Source organism: Bemisia tabaci, chromosome 10, assembly GCF_918797505.1.
Source record: "Bemisia tabaci chromosome 10, PGI_BMITA_v3".
Taxonomy (NCBI): domain Eukaryota; kingdom Metazoa; phylum Arthropoda; class Insecta; order Hemiptera; family Aleyrodidae; genus Bemisia; species Bemisia tabaci.
Window position 1 is genome coordinate 18,147,361 of NC_092802.1, and position 16,988 is coordinate 18,164,348.

General features: G+C 39.6%; 1 protein-coding gene across 9 annotated transcripts in view; it reads right to left on the reverse strand.

Moving 5' to 3' along the window:
* The window catches only part of Rdl (Resistant to dieldrin), a 334,060-nt gene that overhangs the window by 21,139 nt on the left and 295,933 nt on the right, over positions 1–16,988 (reverse strand). For 5 of the 9 annotated variants that reach the window (XM_072305142.1, XM_072305143.1, XM_072305138.1 and 2 more), the window contains exons 7-9: positions 11,828–12,112; positions 6,708–6,892; positions 3,930–4,034 (exon numbers count right to left, since the gene is read on the reverse strand). In XM_072305142.1, coding sequence (XP_072161243.1) covers positions 3,930–4,034; positions 6,708–6,892; positions 11,828–12,112 — 575 coding nt within the window. The remainder of the gene's footprint in view (positions 1–3,929; positions 4,035–6,707; positions 6,893–11,827; positions 12,113–16,988) is intronic. The other 4 variants (XM_072305141.1, XM_019045973.2, XM_072305140.1 and 1 more) reach the window with 2 other exon arrangements.

Below are 16,988 nucleotides of genomic sequence, written 5' to 3' on the forward strand. Positions count from 1 at the left end.
CTCATTCTCCTAAAAGACATTTTACATTTTCATCGAAAATATTGTAAGCAATTGTCATTTATATTTACATGTGAACCAATTAACTTTGGGTCTCAATTGGTGGGTGGCCCAAAGCTCCCCTGCCGAAAAAACGCGAGGACGTAAACTACTAGAAAAAATAAGTGCGCGGAAAAGAAATCGTTGACGAAATGTCCTATAACCAGAAGAATGTTATGACTAGAACTCATGACTCTTCGATTTAAACAGAAATTCCTTCAACTTTCATAAAAGCTCAAGGACTCACGTGGAGCTGTACGGACTCTAATAGCGTGGACCAAAAAATCAAAACACAGCGGTGGCGCCCCCTGCGCGGAGAAATTTCTTACTTCACGGAGCTGTAGATAAACCTTAAAGCCTCCAGTTTTAATGTGGAGAGGAGTAATTAGATTATTAGTGTAGGGCATTGAAAATATATTCTTTCTGGTGGCCATTCATGGGAAAAGGCACTCAAGGTGTTCATGGCTGCTTCTTGACCGGAGAAATTATATTTTAGAAACCCCGCACTGCTATCTTCGGGGTGGAGTCAAAGTTACTTTCGGGGGTCAACACTCAGATTTGCCTGATGATCATAATCAATGATGACTTGAGAGTTGAGCAATTTGTTGAACAATCCTAACCTACATTTCAAAAACTCAGTGGTGCTTAAAATATCTACAATTTGGTGATTTCTAAGAGAAAATGATTTTTGAGAGGGAAGAAAAGCAGAGTAAAGTTTGTAATGAGGCTGAAAATCCAAAGAAATATGAGGTTGCGTCGGAAACACGAAACGCGCTAGGTCGAGACGCATTTCCAAAAATCTCCTGCGTCCCACATTATAGGGACCGTTCAAGTATAACGTAACGCACTTAAGGGGAAAGGGGGAGGGGGGGCCAAGCCCATTGTTACGTAACAAATATGAGCCGGAGGGGAATAAAACGTGCAAAAAATTGAAAATCTCGCCCTTCCCGAATGAATTTTTTGAAAATGGGGGAGGGGCTCAGGCCAGCGTTACGTAATTCAAAAGGGAGGGGGGAAAAGGGATAAAAAAAATCGGAAAAAGTGCGTTACGTAACATTTGAATCTCCCCTTATTTGCCGACTCAGGGCGAAGGCCAAAAGACCCAAGAGGAGGCAGAGACGCATTAAAGATCATGACAGATCATGACAGAAACTAATTTGCAGGCATGCAAAATGTAAAAGAGACAAGCTAACCCTGACTATCAGCATGCATTTTGTTAAATAGTAAATCTCCGACCAGATCGTTCTTTCCTTACTATAGGTCACGAATGTTGTGCTGAGGAAAACCCAAGTAAAAATCCATGCGTTTCTCGGAAAATTGACAATGTCGCGATGAAAGTTGGTAAAAGTGTACTCCATCGGTACGATAGGCAATGCTGGCATTAAGTCAGTGGCGTGGCGTGAATTGCGATGTATCGATTGTTACGCCATTTAAACCTATGGTAAACAATCGATTAGTAAGGTGTTCGCTGCGAACACCCTGTTTATCGATCCTTATCCATAGGTTCAAATGGCCAATCAATCGATATATCGCAAAGCACGCCACGCCACTGCATTAAGTTAGGGTGCAAATGAAACAAGCAAAGCAACGTCAGTTAGTGTCAAATGCGGCGAGCATTGAACGAATATTATTATAACGCCTGGGTGCAACTATTCGGGCTGTATGGATGTCCGTGTTGCATAAGCACGGGAGTGAAGGCGTTTGATTCTTCAGGCACTCGCAATGCGGAGACGGTCTCTACTGTGAGGACACATTTGACAGAGCTCCTTCAGTGGCGTGGCGTGAATTGCGATGTATCGATTGTTATGCCGTTTAAACCTAAGGAGAAGGGTCGATAAAGAGGGTATTCGGAGCGATCGCCTTAATAATCGATTTTTTACCATATGTTTAAATGGCATAACAATCGATACATCACAATTCACGCCACGCCACTGAGCTCCTTCAATTCTCCGTTTAAGCTACAAAGACATCTCCTAGGCATGAATAGTTGCTCTACACATTTACAACTAAATATGTCGCAGGCTGATGTGATTTAGTTCCTTCCTGCTTAACTTGGATGTGGTAACACTGCAGTCATTAGGTGTTCCCTATCATGCTTTCGCAACAGTCCATGAATTACATACGAGGTTTTACCCGATTTCGTTTATTATCTTTTCCCCTTTACTTAGCGACTGTAGCCATTCCCTAAGATTTGGCTAAAACGACACCCTGAAAGATACCTCCAGACTCTCCCTCCTCCTTCCCAAATTTCTTGATTTTATACCTAATAGCACAATGACGCTTTAAAGATGTTTTTAAAATATCTCTAAAAACAGACTTAACTTGCTTCACAGCTGTTTTTCTTTAAACAGAGGAAATTTAAATATTTTAAAAACGACTTTGAAAACTTTTAAGGATATAAAGTGGGGTGACATGTTTACGTTTCCAATATGTTTTAATCATTTCAAAAACAGCAACTAGAGTGCTACGCTCCCTAACCGCTTCGCGGCCCAACCCGCGTATATTATCGAGTAAGATTTTAAAATGTTTAAAGGTCACTAAAATGCATTGCTAGTTTTACAAATTTTTTTTAAAAGAATTTTGGAAACATTCCTGAAAAGTTGTAAGAAAATACTCAGGAATTTAATAAAGACATAATATTTAAATACGTTTTTTAAACTTCAAAAATGGATTTTTCTCTTCTTTTATTTTTTTTCAAAAAAAAATCATGTTTGAAATATTATTATTCATCATTTTGAGAGCGAAACAGAACAAATTTACCAAAGCCAAAGTTGTTTTCTAAAATTGCTTGAAATTTACTTTTAAATTATTTCCTACAAATCGACAGTGAAAATACCAGATCACAGGTCTCGGTTTGCGACGCTGCAGACTTCCTTTCATACTTTATTTTTTAGATGGAAAACTACTCAAAGACAATCCTTGAAAACTTCGGAGATTTTTCTTCTCTCTGCGAATACAACCCTGTGAAAGTTCCATGAAATTATATTGATTAATTCTCTTTCAAAAAAATAAAATGGGAGCGGAGATTTTAAAACATCGCAAACGAGATCCGTGGTAGGGGCGGATCTAGCAATATCAAAAATTCTTACAAATTCATACGAAGCAGTGTGTTGGGGACTTAATTCAAAATACGCAAATTTTAATTACGCCGATCAGAAGAAATTTGGCAACACTAAATTATCCATAAGCTGATTATTTTGCCAGCATGACAGCATATAGTGTACTCATAGAGAGCCTAGAAAGTTCTTTGATCGAAGTTGTAGAAACAGTGTGTACAACCTCATCAGGATTGGAGCGCCTTCAATTCGAGTGATACTTCTAGCTTTGCCGGAGAGTTAGTTTAGTTGCGTGACCTAACTTAACCCAACCTGACTCTGTTGCGATCGGTTTCCGAGCTTCAGAGGCGGATCCAGCCATTTGGCAACTCAGGATTTCCTCCATTTAAACCTCCGTTAAATAATCGATCTTGTCGGATCACCTGGCCCCTTCAAGAATCGATACATTTCCATAGGTTTAGATTGAGAAGAAACTATGTTGCCAAATTGCTGGATTCGCCGATGACGGTCTGGTAGTTTCATCGTCGATATGTGTTTCTTACGGACTGAATGAGACTTTATTAACGAAATAATTTTTTTTGTGTGCTATCAGGGATGAAAAGCTCCTCTCTAAATGAGAACGGCAGAGTGGAAAACCTGAGGAAAGAAAAATAGGAAAGATGCGACACGGGTAAACAGAGCTCACGTAAAATAAAACTTAAACGAAACAGAAACTGAAACCAATGGAAAGAAAATCGAAACTGTAAAAAATGAAAATACGAAGCTGAAATAGATGATAATGAAAAACGAGACGACACAAAAAGAAACGACAACATGGAAAAATAATGAGATGCTTGCATTATCTGAGTTTCGCGGCCTCGTGTACTGTTGCATATGGCTGCTACATTGACTGCTAACTTTTTCCTTCGGTTGGTATATCAAAAAATTTTTGAGCCCCTGCACCTGCAATAAAAACAAGAAACCAACGTTGTCATCAGTGGCGTGGCGTGCTTTGCGATATATCGATTGATCTGCCATTTAAACCTATGTAAAAAGGTCGATAAACAGGGTGTTCGCAGCGAACACCTTAATAATCGATTCTTTACCGTATCTATAAATAGGGCATATCGATAAATCAATCATTCACGCCACGCCTCTGGTTGTCATGCACGTTTACCATTTTGGGCTTTCTAGCGTGCTGCTGTAGAGACACTAAAAAGAGGAGAACCTGTTGAATCCTATTTTAAACTGTGTGATTTTGTAACTGTGTGATTTTGCAATCGTGTGTATTTTGTCTGAAAAAGTGAAATTTTTCAGTCCTCCCTTAAATTAGATACACCCAAAAAGAGGTATACTATTGTTAAGTACTAAAATTGAATTTTATTGATCTTTAAATTTCAAAACACTGTCTTTAGATTAGAGACGAATCACCACATGTGCGAATTGGAGAATTTCTTATAGTGTTACTTTTATGCTTCAGATCAATAAAGTCCTTTGCTGTCAAGAATTTCAATTTAGTTTGCAATAAGATTGCCAACATTTAAAGCCTGACACGATGTATTTGTACAGAGAACAAGAACAACCAATCCACAGAATTTACATTGCGTTGAATAAAATCAGAGGCGGATCCAGCAATTTGGCAACACCGGATTTTCTCCATTTAAAGCTATTTTAAATAATCGATTCTTGTCGGAGCACTTGCCCCCTCTAAGAATCGATACATTTCCAGAGGTTTAAATGGAGAAAAGCAACGTTGCCAATTTTCTAGATCCGCCAATGAATAAAATGCAGCCCAAATACTACCTCTGGCGCTGTGGATACTGATTGATATCGAAAATCTCGAGAAACCGCTATTAATGATCGAGCAAACTTTGCTGCGGGAATATGGATGCGTTAGACTAAAAGAAACTACGGTGCGCTCAAGATGACAAAATAGTGCATCTAATGATGAGAAATCAGAGATGAATGAGGCAGTGGCGTGGCGTGTTTTGCGATATATCGATTGATCTGCCATTTAAACCTACAGAAAATGATCGATCAACAGGGTATTCGCAACGAACTCCTTAATATTCGATTCTTTGCCGTAGCTTCAAATGGAGAAAAATCGATAATCGATCATTTACGTCTAGCCACCGGAATGAAGGGAACTAATGAGTTCATGCCGAGCTATAAATTCTGAGCAAGCACTCATTCTAATTTTTAGATGACTCGATGGATGGTGAAAGTCACTGATTCTAACAAATTGTCGCCCCTATGACGTAAAGGCGTCTCTCAGGTTTTACATGATCCACGAAAAGCACAGAGTTATACAGCCAGCAGGGCTCATGATGGATTTGAGATGCGTCCTTGCGTCAGAGAGACGACAAAATAAGTCAGTGAAGCACTGTCGCTGTCGCTGGTTGCATGACAAACCCATTTTCTTTTCAGAGCCATTTTGGGTTAATTTGAGTGCGGGTAAGTACTATTCAAACTTCAATACGAGCACGGTTTTACTTCCCGATTTCGTTTAATCGAAAGTTATGATAAAAAACTCATTGACCAGCATTTTCAGGCGTAGAAGCCAAAACTCCTGGTCTCATGAACCGAATTTGTGCCGAGGTCACTTCGTTAGGGCAAAAAAGTCGCGCTTTATGAATCATAAGCTCCTTTCTTCGTCGCTTGCTTGTATTTCATCTTTAGCGGATCAAGCAAATTGGAAACATCGTTTTCCTCCATTTAAAGCTATGGAAATGTATCGAATCTTGGAGGAGCCAAATGCTCTGACAGAATCGATTATTTAATGTAGGTTTAAACGGAGGGAATCCGGTGTTGCCAAATTGCTGGATCCGCCTCTGTACTTTATTTGCCTCTAAGTGAACCCTTTCTTGACTTTCTTCATAGTTACTAATAAATTAGGCCAGTATTCATATTTATCTACAAAACTGCTCCTTCCCTAAATGAGAATCATAAGTTTTTAAATTGTGATTTTACTCCTCAGGAGGATTTCATAACATCATAAGAAAAATGACAACTTTTACGAGCCTCTGGCAAAATTCCACAGAATTATTTTGAAAACGGTTCATTTGAAGATTTTGGACTCGGAAATTTTAAGATTTCTCATCAGATACTGTTGGATTTGTTAAAATCATAGAATTTTCACAAAATCAATCCAAAGCCCTGTAAAGGTTAGCGAATAAAATTGATATAAACCACCACGTAATCTACTCACCTGGTACTTTCAGAAAGCTTTTCTGGTACTCTCCAGAATGTCAAATAAAAAACACATGCTTTAGTGACCCAAAGTGTGACGCGTCATTCTGCTGTACTAAGGAAAAACGCCGTATGAGGCTTCAGGCGTTGTCATATTGCCTTCAATAAAAAAATTTACGATAAAAAGGTTCAATAATATTCCTCCAATTTTTCAGACATTTTCGTTCGCAATAATATCGTAAACATCAGGAAATTCCAAGGGAAAATATGCATAACTTTCCGCAAAAATAAACATTTAACGGAAGGAAATTTGGCAACTCTGAATGTTCATACGGCGTTTTTCCTTAACACGATTGATACGATGCCAATTAAGTCTCTCTGTGGATTGGAGCAGTTTAGGCGACAGCTACGAAACCGACCTTAAATGTAATTTGTTGGTAGACTTACTTGTATGTGTCTTTGATTAAGGCTGGCGACACTTGTGTGTTTGGTTGCCTGGTGGTCGTCTCCACCAACCCCTGAGACATGAGCCTCGACTCCTTTCTTCTGATCCGCTTGTAACTTCTGGATCGCCATAAATCTATTCTTTCGCATTTGTATCCTCTTTGCCATATAACCTACCGTCGCATACTCTGCAACACAAAACCGAAGTCTCGATTATCAGCTCCAAAAATACTGGAACCAGTGGCGTGGCATGCTTTGCGATGTATCGATTGATCTGTCATATAAACTCATGGAAAAGGATCGATAAACAGGGTGTCCGCAACGAACACCTGAATAATCGATTCTTTACCATAGCTTCAAATGGGTAAATATCGATAATCGATTATTCACGCCTCTCCACTGACTGAAACACTAGCGACACGAGAGGAAATCGATGGGAGAACAGCGGAATACCACGTAGGGTGATTCGATGGACGCTATATTGTGTGTCAGAACGATATGCAATATATCGCATCGATTAGTTTCATTTTTTCACCTTTTCGCCATATCGTTCTCTAATTTTGAGGTCCCAATTCTATTGTCAGGAGACTAAAGAATTCACTTACCAATTTTGACCAAAAAATTTAACATAATAAAGGCGTCGTTTTTTAGAGGAAAAATATAGCATTCGATAATGATATCGAAATTGCATTCGAATGCCATATCTTTCCGCTTAAAAAACCACGCCTTTATTACGTTGAATTTATGTGTCAAAATTGGTGAGTGAATTCTTTAGTCTCCTGACAACAGAATTGCGATCTCCAAATTCGAGAAAATGACGAGTAGCTCAAAAAATGGAGCCGATCGATGCGATATATCGCACGTCGTTCTGACGTAAAATATAGCATCCATCGAATCAAGTTAACTTCACTCCAAGGTTGCAACACTGACTCAAACAATTTGATTTTTTTCCAGGCAACCTAGGCAACTTTCGTCCGAATTTTTTGTTGATTTTTGCATGGGATCAGGAAAAATTGGGAAAAATTGGTGACATTTTCAGTGGGATACGCCCGAGACTTTCCTCGTAAGAATTTAATATGTGGGGTAGAGTTTGGCAACACTGAAATAAAGTTACGTTCTTTCGTTAGAGGAACGACGAATTTTGTAAAACCGCGTATGAGCCAGGTGCGCTGGTTACAGAAAAGGTCGTCAATTTCCCCAGCAGTAATTTTACAGTCAGCCCTGTTCTTCCACCGAAATCCTAATGAAGTCAAGATTTCTTCAATTGCAATAAATCAATGATAGACGTTAGTGAAGATTTTTAATGAATTTTCTCCACTTTACGAGCTGCACAATTCAAAATTATCACGCATCAAAATTTCAAATTTTTCTTGAGCAATTTCATTCTCTCGCCCTCCTGTGCGTTTCAGTCTTCAATTTACATTAAAAAAATCAAGGAAAGTCGTTTTAAGAAAAGAATAGTCTATTTCAGAAGAATCAAGATTTTCTCAAATAATTACTTTTTAAAAACCTGCTTATCAATTACCGACTTATCTCAATTTTAAATCAAAAAGAAAAATGGAAAAACCTTGTTTTTTCCTTGTTAAGCATTATCTGATTTGAAATACATGTAATATTACAATGTTTCCTGAAAGAAAGAATACAATATGGTGACACTAAATTTTATCTGGAAAAAGAGTGGGGCTACGAGGAGTTAAAAGATGGAAATTTGGGAAATACGGGGGAAATTCAATGGAAGAGGCGTCGAATGGGTATTGAGCGATCCAGCAGGAACATGCATGAATATTAAGATGTCAATAAAGGAAGGGAATCACGTATGACATAATTCGAGGTAAAAGCAGTGGCTTGGCGCGCATTGCAATATATCGATTGTTATGCCATTTAAACCTATGGAAAACGATCGATTAAGAGGGTGTTCGCAGCGAACACCTTAATAATCGATTCTTTAGCATAGGTTTAAATGGCATAGCAATCGATATATCGCAATTCACGGCACGCCACTGGGTAAAAGCACTCATTGCCGACTGTGCATTTTGTTGGTTGCGCACTAAATTTTCAAGCTAGCGGTAAAACTACAGGCGTGACAAAGCAATGCATAAGTAACGTTAGTTTTTTTTTTTTTTTTTTTTTTTTCGACACTGGCACTTGCTCTCTCTTGATTGCCATTTAATCTGAGTCTGATGAGAAGACCAAAGTTAGTGGTAAATAATACATTTAATATGTGGCGGCGAAAGATGAGCGGCACCGATGCGCACACTTTACTTTTGAATTAGCTTAAACATCGAAAATACTTTCCCGAATTAAAAGAGGCCACGATTAGTTTCAAGCGAAAGTGTAATTAAAAATTATAGTCTGAAAAAAGGCTGGGTTTTGTTCGTTCGTGAAATAAACAGTTCCTGGGACCTTGGTATAATTACAATGCATTTATGTCTTTACTTTAATCACATTCCATCTAATCAGGGACTGACTCATTTGAAGTGTACGCAGTAGAGTTATAAAAAATGCTGCGTTGCATTAAAAATAAAAAGAGAGAAAATTTCGAGGCAAAAACTTTAGACACACTTACATTCGAAGTTCAGGAATTTTAAAACTCACGGAAAAAATAACAGATCGGAAATGAAGAACGAAAAAAATATCCCAACATTGGCGGGACGTTTGATATTTCTTTAACCGGATTTGGACGAATTTCTTGCTAAAGCGATGCTATTGTACAAAAGCGAGTGTTGAGATTAATGACCCTGATTGTAAGCTTCAGGCAGATATTTTGCTTTGCTTTAATTTTATACCTTTCACAAATAAAGCTTGAGAGTAAAATTATTTGTAGTCAGAGGCAAAGTGCGTAATGGCTAAACCAAAATGTTCAAGAACGCTAGTTCACAAATTCCTAAAAATCCAGATAAGTTACCGGTTTCATCTGCGGCGTGGCGTGCTTTGCGATTTATCGATTGATCTGCCATTTAAACCTATAAAAAAAATCGATAGAAAGGGTGTTTGCATAGGACACCTTGACGATCGATTTCGTACCACAGCTTTAAATGGGGAAATATCGATAATCGATCATTCACGCCTAGCCGCTGGGTTTTTATCAAGCAAGAAGCTTAAAGCTGTCCAATTATTAATGATGAAGTACAGAAAAACTGTGTAACACAAAACATGACACACACCACACTTAAGTATTGTATAAAATGGAATGTGACTTCGTAGGTTTGACGACTTAAAGGTGAATCTACCCCGCTAGGTCCAGTAACAAACTCCTGTTAGGTGCTGCGCTGCTGTGATCCAAGGTTGGTTTTGTGACAAAATTTGCATAATAAGCACTGAACTCCAAGGGAAGAACTGACGCTTATCAATGCAACATGGCAACTATTCTAGGATCCAAATCCGAAGTGAGGGATCATTTTATTATTTTGAAAAATTCATATCATATTTGCACTAAAGAGTGTTCTAGTAGCGCAGCAGGATACCTCAAGGTGTGTAAAATAAAAAGCGAGCTAAAAAAATACATACGAAAAACTGGAAATCGAACACGACCTTTGTTTGTCCGGTGACGACTCTCTCAAGTTGGCAGCTTTGAGTTTCCCCCATTTCAATCTATGTAAAACAATCGATGCCTCTCGCAGCAAGCTGCTTCGCCTGAAATCGATTATTTATATCGGACTCATATTCAGAGAAAAAAGCGTTACCAACTTTCGAGATTCGCCATGAGCCTACGGGACTCCATGTATGCAATGAGGTAGCTTCAACTGTTGAGAGAGGTTGCACATGATTGGTCGGTTCAAGTCATTCCGTACGACCCTAAGTCTTCTCTTCGTCTTTTTTTAACTTAATTTTTAAATTACATTATTTTTGAATTCGATTTCTGGAACTTCGGAAATAACTGTTACACTTCATCTCCTCGCTAGTAAAAATGCTTGCGTGGTACGATCTTCAAGGAAAAATAATTATCCTCTATTAATCCCTATTATCTCGAAAACGACGAGCCGTAGCAAAAAAACGCTAGATACATTTTCTTAATATTATTCAACGCTAAATCTAGTGGTTTCGTCAAAAATCAATTTTTGTCGCCAGAAACATTAATTTTGGCCGATTTTACGTTCGATAACCCCCCTTTCCAAAGCCTCCCTTAAAATGAGTTTTTCCTTTTTTGGAGGTCAAAAATGAAAAGAAAGCTAAACATGAACCCCAGTTACCAAGTTTCATGAATATTGGTGGATAGACATTGTCACAGTGTTAAAAAGACGATTTTTTGTCTCCAGCTTTGGGGGCCGTGGCCCCAAGGAAATCGTTTTTGGAAACGAAGTTCTACCACAAAAACGTCTTTTTTTGACCCAAAGAATTGACTCCTTCAATATTCGTACTAGGACCTGGGACACCCTGTGTATCGTTACAGAAAAGTCGAACACTGAAAAAATAAAATGCTGTTTTAGCACCTCGAATGTCAAAAATGTGTCTGGTGTTCCCAAGATGCTGCCTTCACTGCCCTTTCAGTAAACTTTACATCCTATGAATGCAAATTCAACTGCGTGGGCAATCAAGGCAGCATTTTAGGATCACCAGACACATTTTTGACGTCCTAGATGCTAAAACGGCATGCCATTTTTTTCAGTGAAAAAAAAAACCTTAGCGATGGCGCGCCCTATGCGGAAATTTTTGAACAACGACCCGCGGTAGATACATACATATACATATGAGTCGCTTTTACAGCGCTCTTTGGCGCTTTACGACGCCTAATCGCCACAAAGCTCGGTCTTCCCACAGGTCATCAGGGAGTTGACACTCCCTCATCTCACTCAACATCCCCTGTCGCCAACCTCTCACTGGGCGTCCCCTACGTCTACACCCAGGAGGAACCCAATCAAGCATCTTTTTTGGCAGCCTCTCTTCAGTCATCCTATTGACATGACCATACCAAGCAAGTTGTTTGGTCATGACGTCGAACACGATGTCATTTTCGACTTCCATTATCTGACGCACTCTATCATTACGGACCCGCGGTAGATTCACCTTAAAAAGGCATGTATGATTGTGTGGATTGTGGGGAGTGGGAGCGGGTGAGGGTGTGGCGGTCGAGGTGGAGAGACGGGTGTGGTAGCATGCAGAGATCGGAGTCGGGCGGGACATACCTAGGAGCGAGGCAAAGACCATGACGAAGCAGGTGCCGAGGTAAACGTCGATGGACTTGACGTAGGAGATCTTGGGGAGGGCGGCGTTGGTGGAGGACATGAGCGTGGTCATGGTGAGCACGGTGGTGACGCCGAGGGATACCCGGGCCGGCGTCGCGTTCCGGTTGAGCCAGAAACTCACCCACGAAATGATGACGATGAGCCCCGAGGGGATGTAAATTTGAATGAGGTAGTAGCCCATGGAGCGCACGAACTGGATCTCGCACGCCAGTCTCGAGTAGTTGCCTAGAAAAGGGCCACCGGCCGTCAACGATTAGCCATTGCAGAAGGGACGCATCGCGTCGTCGCGCAGCGATAGTGCCACAGCAGAGACACTATCGCAGACTCTGTCTTTGAGACAACTGCTCGGCGGAGGCGCTGTTTCAGAGACTCTACTAGAGTCCCTTTATACCGAGAGTCGAGACAATGTGAATCCATTTCTGATCGGTTCCCGTATTTTAGGCCTTCACAGTGTCACAAACGGGAATAAAGATTCATTTTTGCCGATTGCAAAGATTATAATCTGGAATGGACCAGGGAATTATGGGTTCGGCAAGGAGCAAACGGAATGAGAGAAGGAACGGAGAGAGGAATTTGAGAATGGGCCGATCAAAGTATACGAAAAACGTTCAATTTCTGTAATCTTTATTCCCGTTTTCGATTCCATGAGGGGGTGTTGTCTTGACTCTCAGTATAAAGGGGCTCTAGACTCTACCAAAGAGACATGCCACACCAGTAACTCTGTAACTCTGAAGACACTGCAACGCTGGTAATACTGCTGAATCTTTGTCGTATTTGAGGCGTTGCAGTGAAGCCATTGTTGCAGAGATACCACCGCAGCAAAAGAGACTCCATCAGAGTGACATGCCACACCAGTAACTCTGTAACTTCATAGACACTGCAACGCAGGTAATGTTGCAGAATCTTCATCGTACTCAGAGACAAGAGACCCTCTACTGGCCTCTTCGGGGCAGGTGGAAGCTTTTAATTTCGGGGATTCGGCAATTCCTTATGGACGATTTTAAGGGAGCAACAGTCATCACTCTTATTTCGGCTATTGACCTACCTACATGGTGGATGATGAGCCACGGGTGACATCTTGAGCCAAACAAGTTTCCCAAACTTTGGTAAGTTTGCAAAACGAAACTGCCGACTCGTTGTTGAACATCAACCATGTAGGTAAGTTAGCAGTGGAATGCTGAAGTCCCGAAAATAAAAGCTTCCACCATTGCTAAGATACCAGTGAAGGGTTTCTTGTCGCTGGTCGTATTTGAGACGTTGCAGTGAAGTCAATGTTGCGGAGATACTGCCGCAGCAAAGGCAGTGTCGTGGGCAGAATATAATTAGACGCAGCGCCGCTGACATAAAGCACACAATCAACCACACTTGCAGCACACAGTCATCGACACATCCCGACCAATACAAAATACCCCTTAGAGTCCACGCCAAATATGTTTACGCAATTTTGACTGCGACAGAAGATCCTTCATCTTACTTTTTGCATTTACTTTACATGTATAAATGACGTCAGACTATGTTCTGTCGCAGTCTATAAATGCGTAAACTTACATGGAGAGGACTCTCGTGAAATGCAGTTATGTTTTTTTGAGAGCGACTGAGCGAAATCGAGGAGGGTAGAGATCAGGTGGAAAATTTGAGCAAAGACGAGGAATCGGAGTTTTAATCATTTGTCAATTTTCTCTCGTCAAGGCCCGATTTTGGCCATTGGCGGATCCAGCAAACTGGCAACACTGTTTTTCTCCATTTAAACCTATAGAAATGTATCGATTCTTGGAGGGGCCAAGTGCCCCGATAAGAATCGATTATTTAGCATAGATTTAAATGGAAGGAATCCGTTGTTGCCAAATTGCTGGATCCGCCCCTGATTTTGGCTGCCTCGATTATCTTCAATTGCTCTAAGAAAACAATTTTTCACAAAACTATCAAACATTTCAAAAACTCAGACCTCTGCCACTTCATTGAGCGGTATTAATTAGGCAACAACAGCTGATCTCGTAAATTCGACTTAACCTTGCGCACAACAACACGTACCTTCGCCTAATGATGGCTGACCGATGGAGGCTGGAAGAGAAGATATGTATTCTTGGAGTTTAAACAAATAACAGAGCAAAATACCTCTTCTAACATCCATCAATCATCAAAAGGTGAAGTAAATAAAAACGCAAGGAAAAGCTAAATTTTTGGAAGGGACCTTTGTGTCATCTGTTTACGAGGCTTGGATAACCAGTGAGAGGTTATCAAGATATTTTGATCGTGACTGTAAATCTAGTGCCACAATTAAGGCGATAATATAAAGCTCAATGACTTCTTTGACATCCTCATGAGCCTCGTCTATCCGGAAGAAAGCCTCAAAGGTTTCTGACGCGGGATCAGTGAAATGATTACCCAGTTTCCCTCTGATTCAAATCTGAGGCAAATGTGTGCAAGAGAATGGTTTCACGATGATTTTTTATCTGGCAATAAGCGATTAGTCTGAGAACAATATCCAATCCAAAAGATGACCGAGCGATTCTCGAGAACAGGCTTCTCCCCATGTCGATACCTACACATGATACATGGTTCACGTGATGCATCGATGGAGGATTAGAATATTTCTAAAATAGACCGAGCAACGAGATTTTTTTATAAAGAAAAATCAGAAAAATAATAAAATTCACACTGATCCATTTTTGTGTTACCTACTAACATCCATTTGCCAAGATTTTGCTTGCTGCCGCAAATTATGTAAGAAACATTGGGCACTTAAAATGATTTGCGACAAAAACCTGCCTCTAGGCCACACTTCAAAAATGAAAGAGACCTAGCTTACGCGCCAGAAGAATTTATAGAACAGAATTTGATTGACGGTGATAAATTACGATATCTTTTTAGTATTTTCGCCACCAATTTGGCTACCATGAATTGTCCATCACGAAAAATCAAATTTTTCGGTCACTAGAAGTATGTTCCGTAGTCTTTGATAACACTTTTTAACGTTCAAATTTGCGTTTAAGAAGGATGGTAAAATTAACCGAACTTAGGAAAATTTCAAAGATGGTAGAAGAAGTTGCTTGATATGCAATGCTGTTGACAAGTCTTCAAGACATGTCTATGGACACCAAGAAAAATATGAATCCGAAACATCAGGCCATGTACCTAATTGTATCTCGCACATTATGGCTGCTTATCTGGAACTATAAACATTTTTTAAAAGTCTGCATGTAAAAAAAAAGTTTGCTGGTACTCCGTTGTTTTTGTAGAGAAACATTCATGGAGAAAATATAAGTTTTTATTCATTTGAAGGGTTTTCTTCAGGTTTACGACTTAGTAATACTTTATTCCCTTTGAAAACAACAAGGAATCGTAAAATAAAACAATTCATCTATGGATTCAATGCAAGGACTAAAAAAGAAAAAAACTAGTCAAAATTTGATTTCAGAAACGGGGGAAAAATGCAATTTTAAATGTTTTTACAAGTAACAGTAAAGAGGAGTTCCACCATCCGTCTGGGGAGTTTGTCAGGCGGACTCCAACATCAACACCCAGATTCAAACAAAAAACACAGCCACAATAATATTGCACATAATGCACATAGAACTCAATCGCCACAAGACACACGGAGACGAATGAAAATGGAACCTGAGATGAAAACTGAGCGACCAGACTTAGTTGAAAATAGAATCACGCCGGCGATCACAGTGTTTCTATGACAGCTGAAGTCTCGGTAGAACTTTTCACGTTAATTAAGCACGTGTACAAGGAGAAGAAAAAAGTAAGAGGAACAGAAAGGTTAAGAAGTAAAGATTTGAATGGAGCAGGGAAGATGAACAATATTTTAAATGAGGTAGGGGGATAACCCTCTCCGTTAGAAATGAAATTCAGACATTGACAGTTCCACGTTTGTGATAAGTATATAAAATTATTATTATATGAATAACGAGAATCTTTTACAATACCTGAATTTTGAAAAAAACGGGTTAGTAAATTAAGCATTCATTAAAAAGAGGATATATCTTTTGGAGTAAAATTATTCAAATTAAGGTACACTGAGGTCTTGGTATGGAGAAGAAATCTAATTTTTGTTTGGAATGTCTTGAGCTGATCATAGTTTTTTTTTAATGTGTCTAATGTTACTTATTAGTAACTTGAACTTATTAATTCTACTGATCTGGGTAAAATTGATAGTACAAAGTCGCGGACTTTTGGTAAAAGCTAAATGAATTTCAATTTGTTAGGTATCAATAAAGATGATCGATCAGTGGGCACTTTTCTTTGTTTCTTTCATTCCAAACTTCCGGGAGGCTGATATTTGGGACTTAATTCACGGTGATAATTTTGACGGTTGAGGAAGAACTGTTGAAAGAGATGGAGACATTTTGGCGGGAATGACCGAGAAATTTCCTCCTTTCAATGAATATATTTAGAGGAGACAGCGTCTAACTTTTTGCTTGCTATGCGGCTAATATGACCAATAAACAAATTCATACATTTTTGGGGCACAAAAAAAGTTCAGTATAATTAATTTTCTTAAGCTTAGTATTTCCCTACAGCTTTCATCATGCAAAAAAGACCGAATCTGTTCGGATCTATTAGGCAGCCAGAATTTTGAATTTTCATCCGTCGGTACCGTTGCATATTAAAATTACCTCGAAATCAAAATTAAAATCCTAGAACCTCCCGGGCGCGATCTAGTAAGAAATCAATTTTAGTTTGCATTGCCATATTTTCCCCCTTTAAAACCATTGTTTAAATTATGAAATGTTCATTTCTCACCCTTTCATTGATTTCTTATATTTGAAGCACTATCGGTAAAATTTGGCAACCCCGTACCTGCGCAAGTTGCGAGCTTTGTAGCACGTGCCGTCGTTCAATACGGGATCTCGGATTTAAGTTCCCAACTTTTAACACGTGCCCCAGCCTAATCCTGGCTTCTGTTTCCGTTCATCCTTAGTAGCTCCAACTTTGAACTTTCAATCCTGTAAGCTTGGGCACAGTGGCATGGCTTGCTTTGCGATATATCGATTGGTCTGCCATTTGAACCTAGGGAGAGGGATCGATAAACAGGGTGTTCGCAACGAATACCTTAGTAATCGATTCTTTACCATAGCTTCAAATGGAGAAA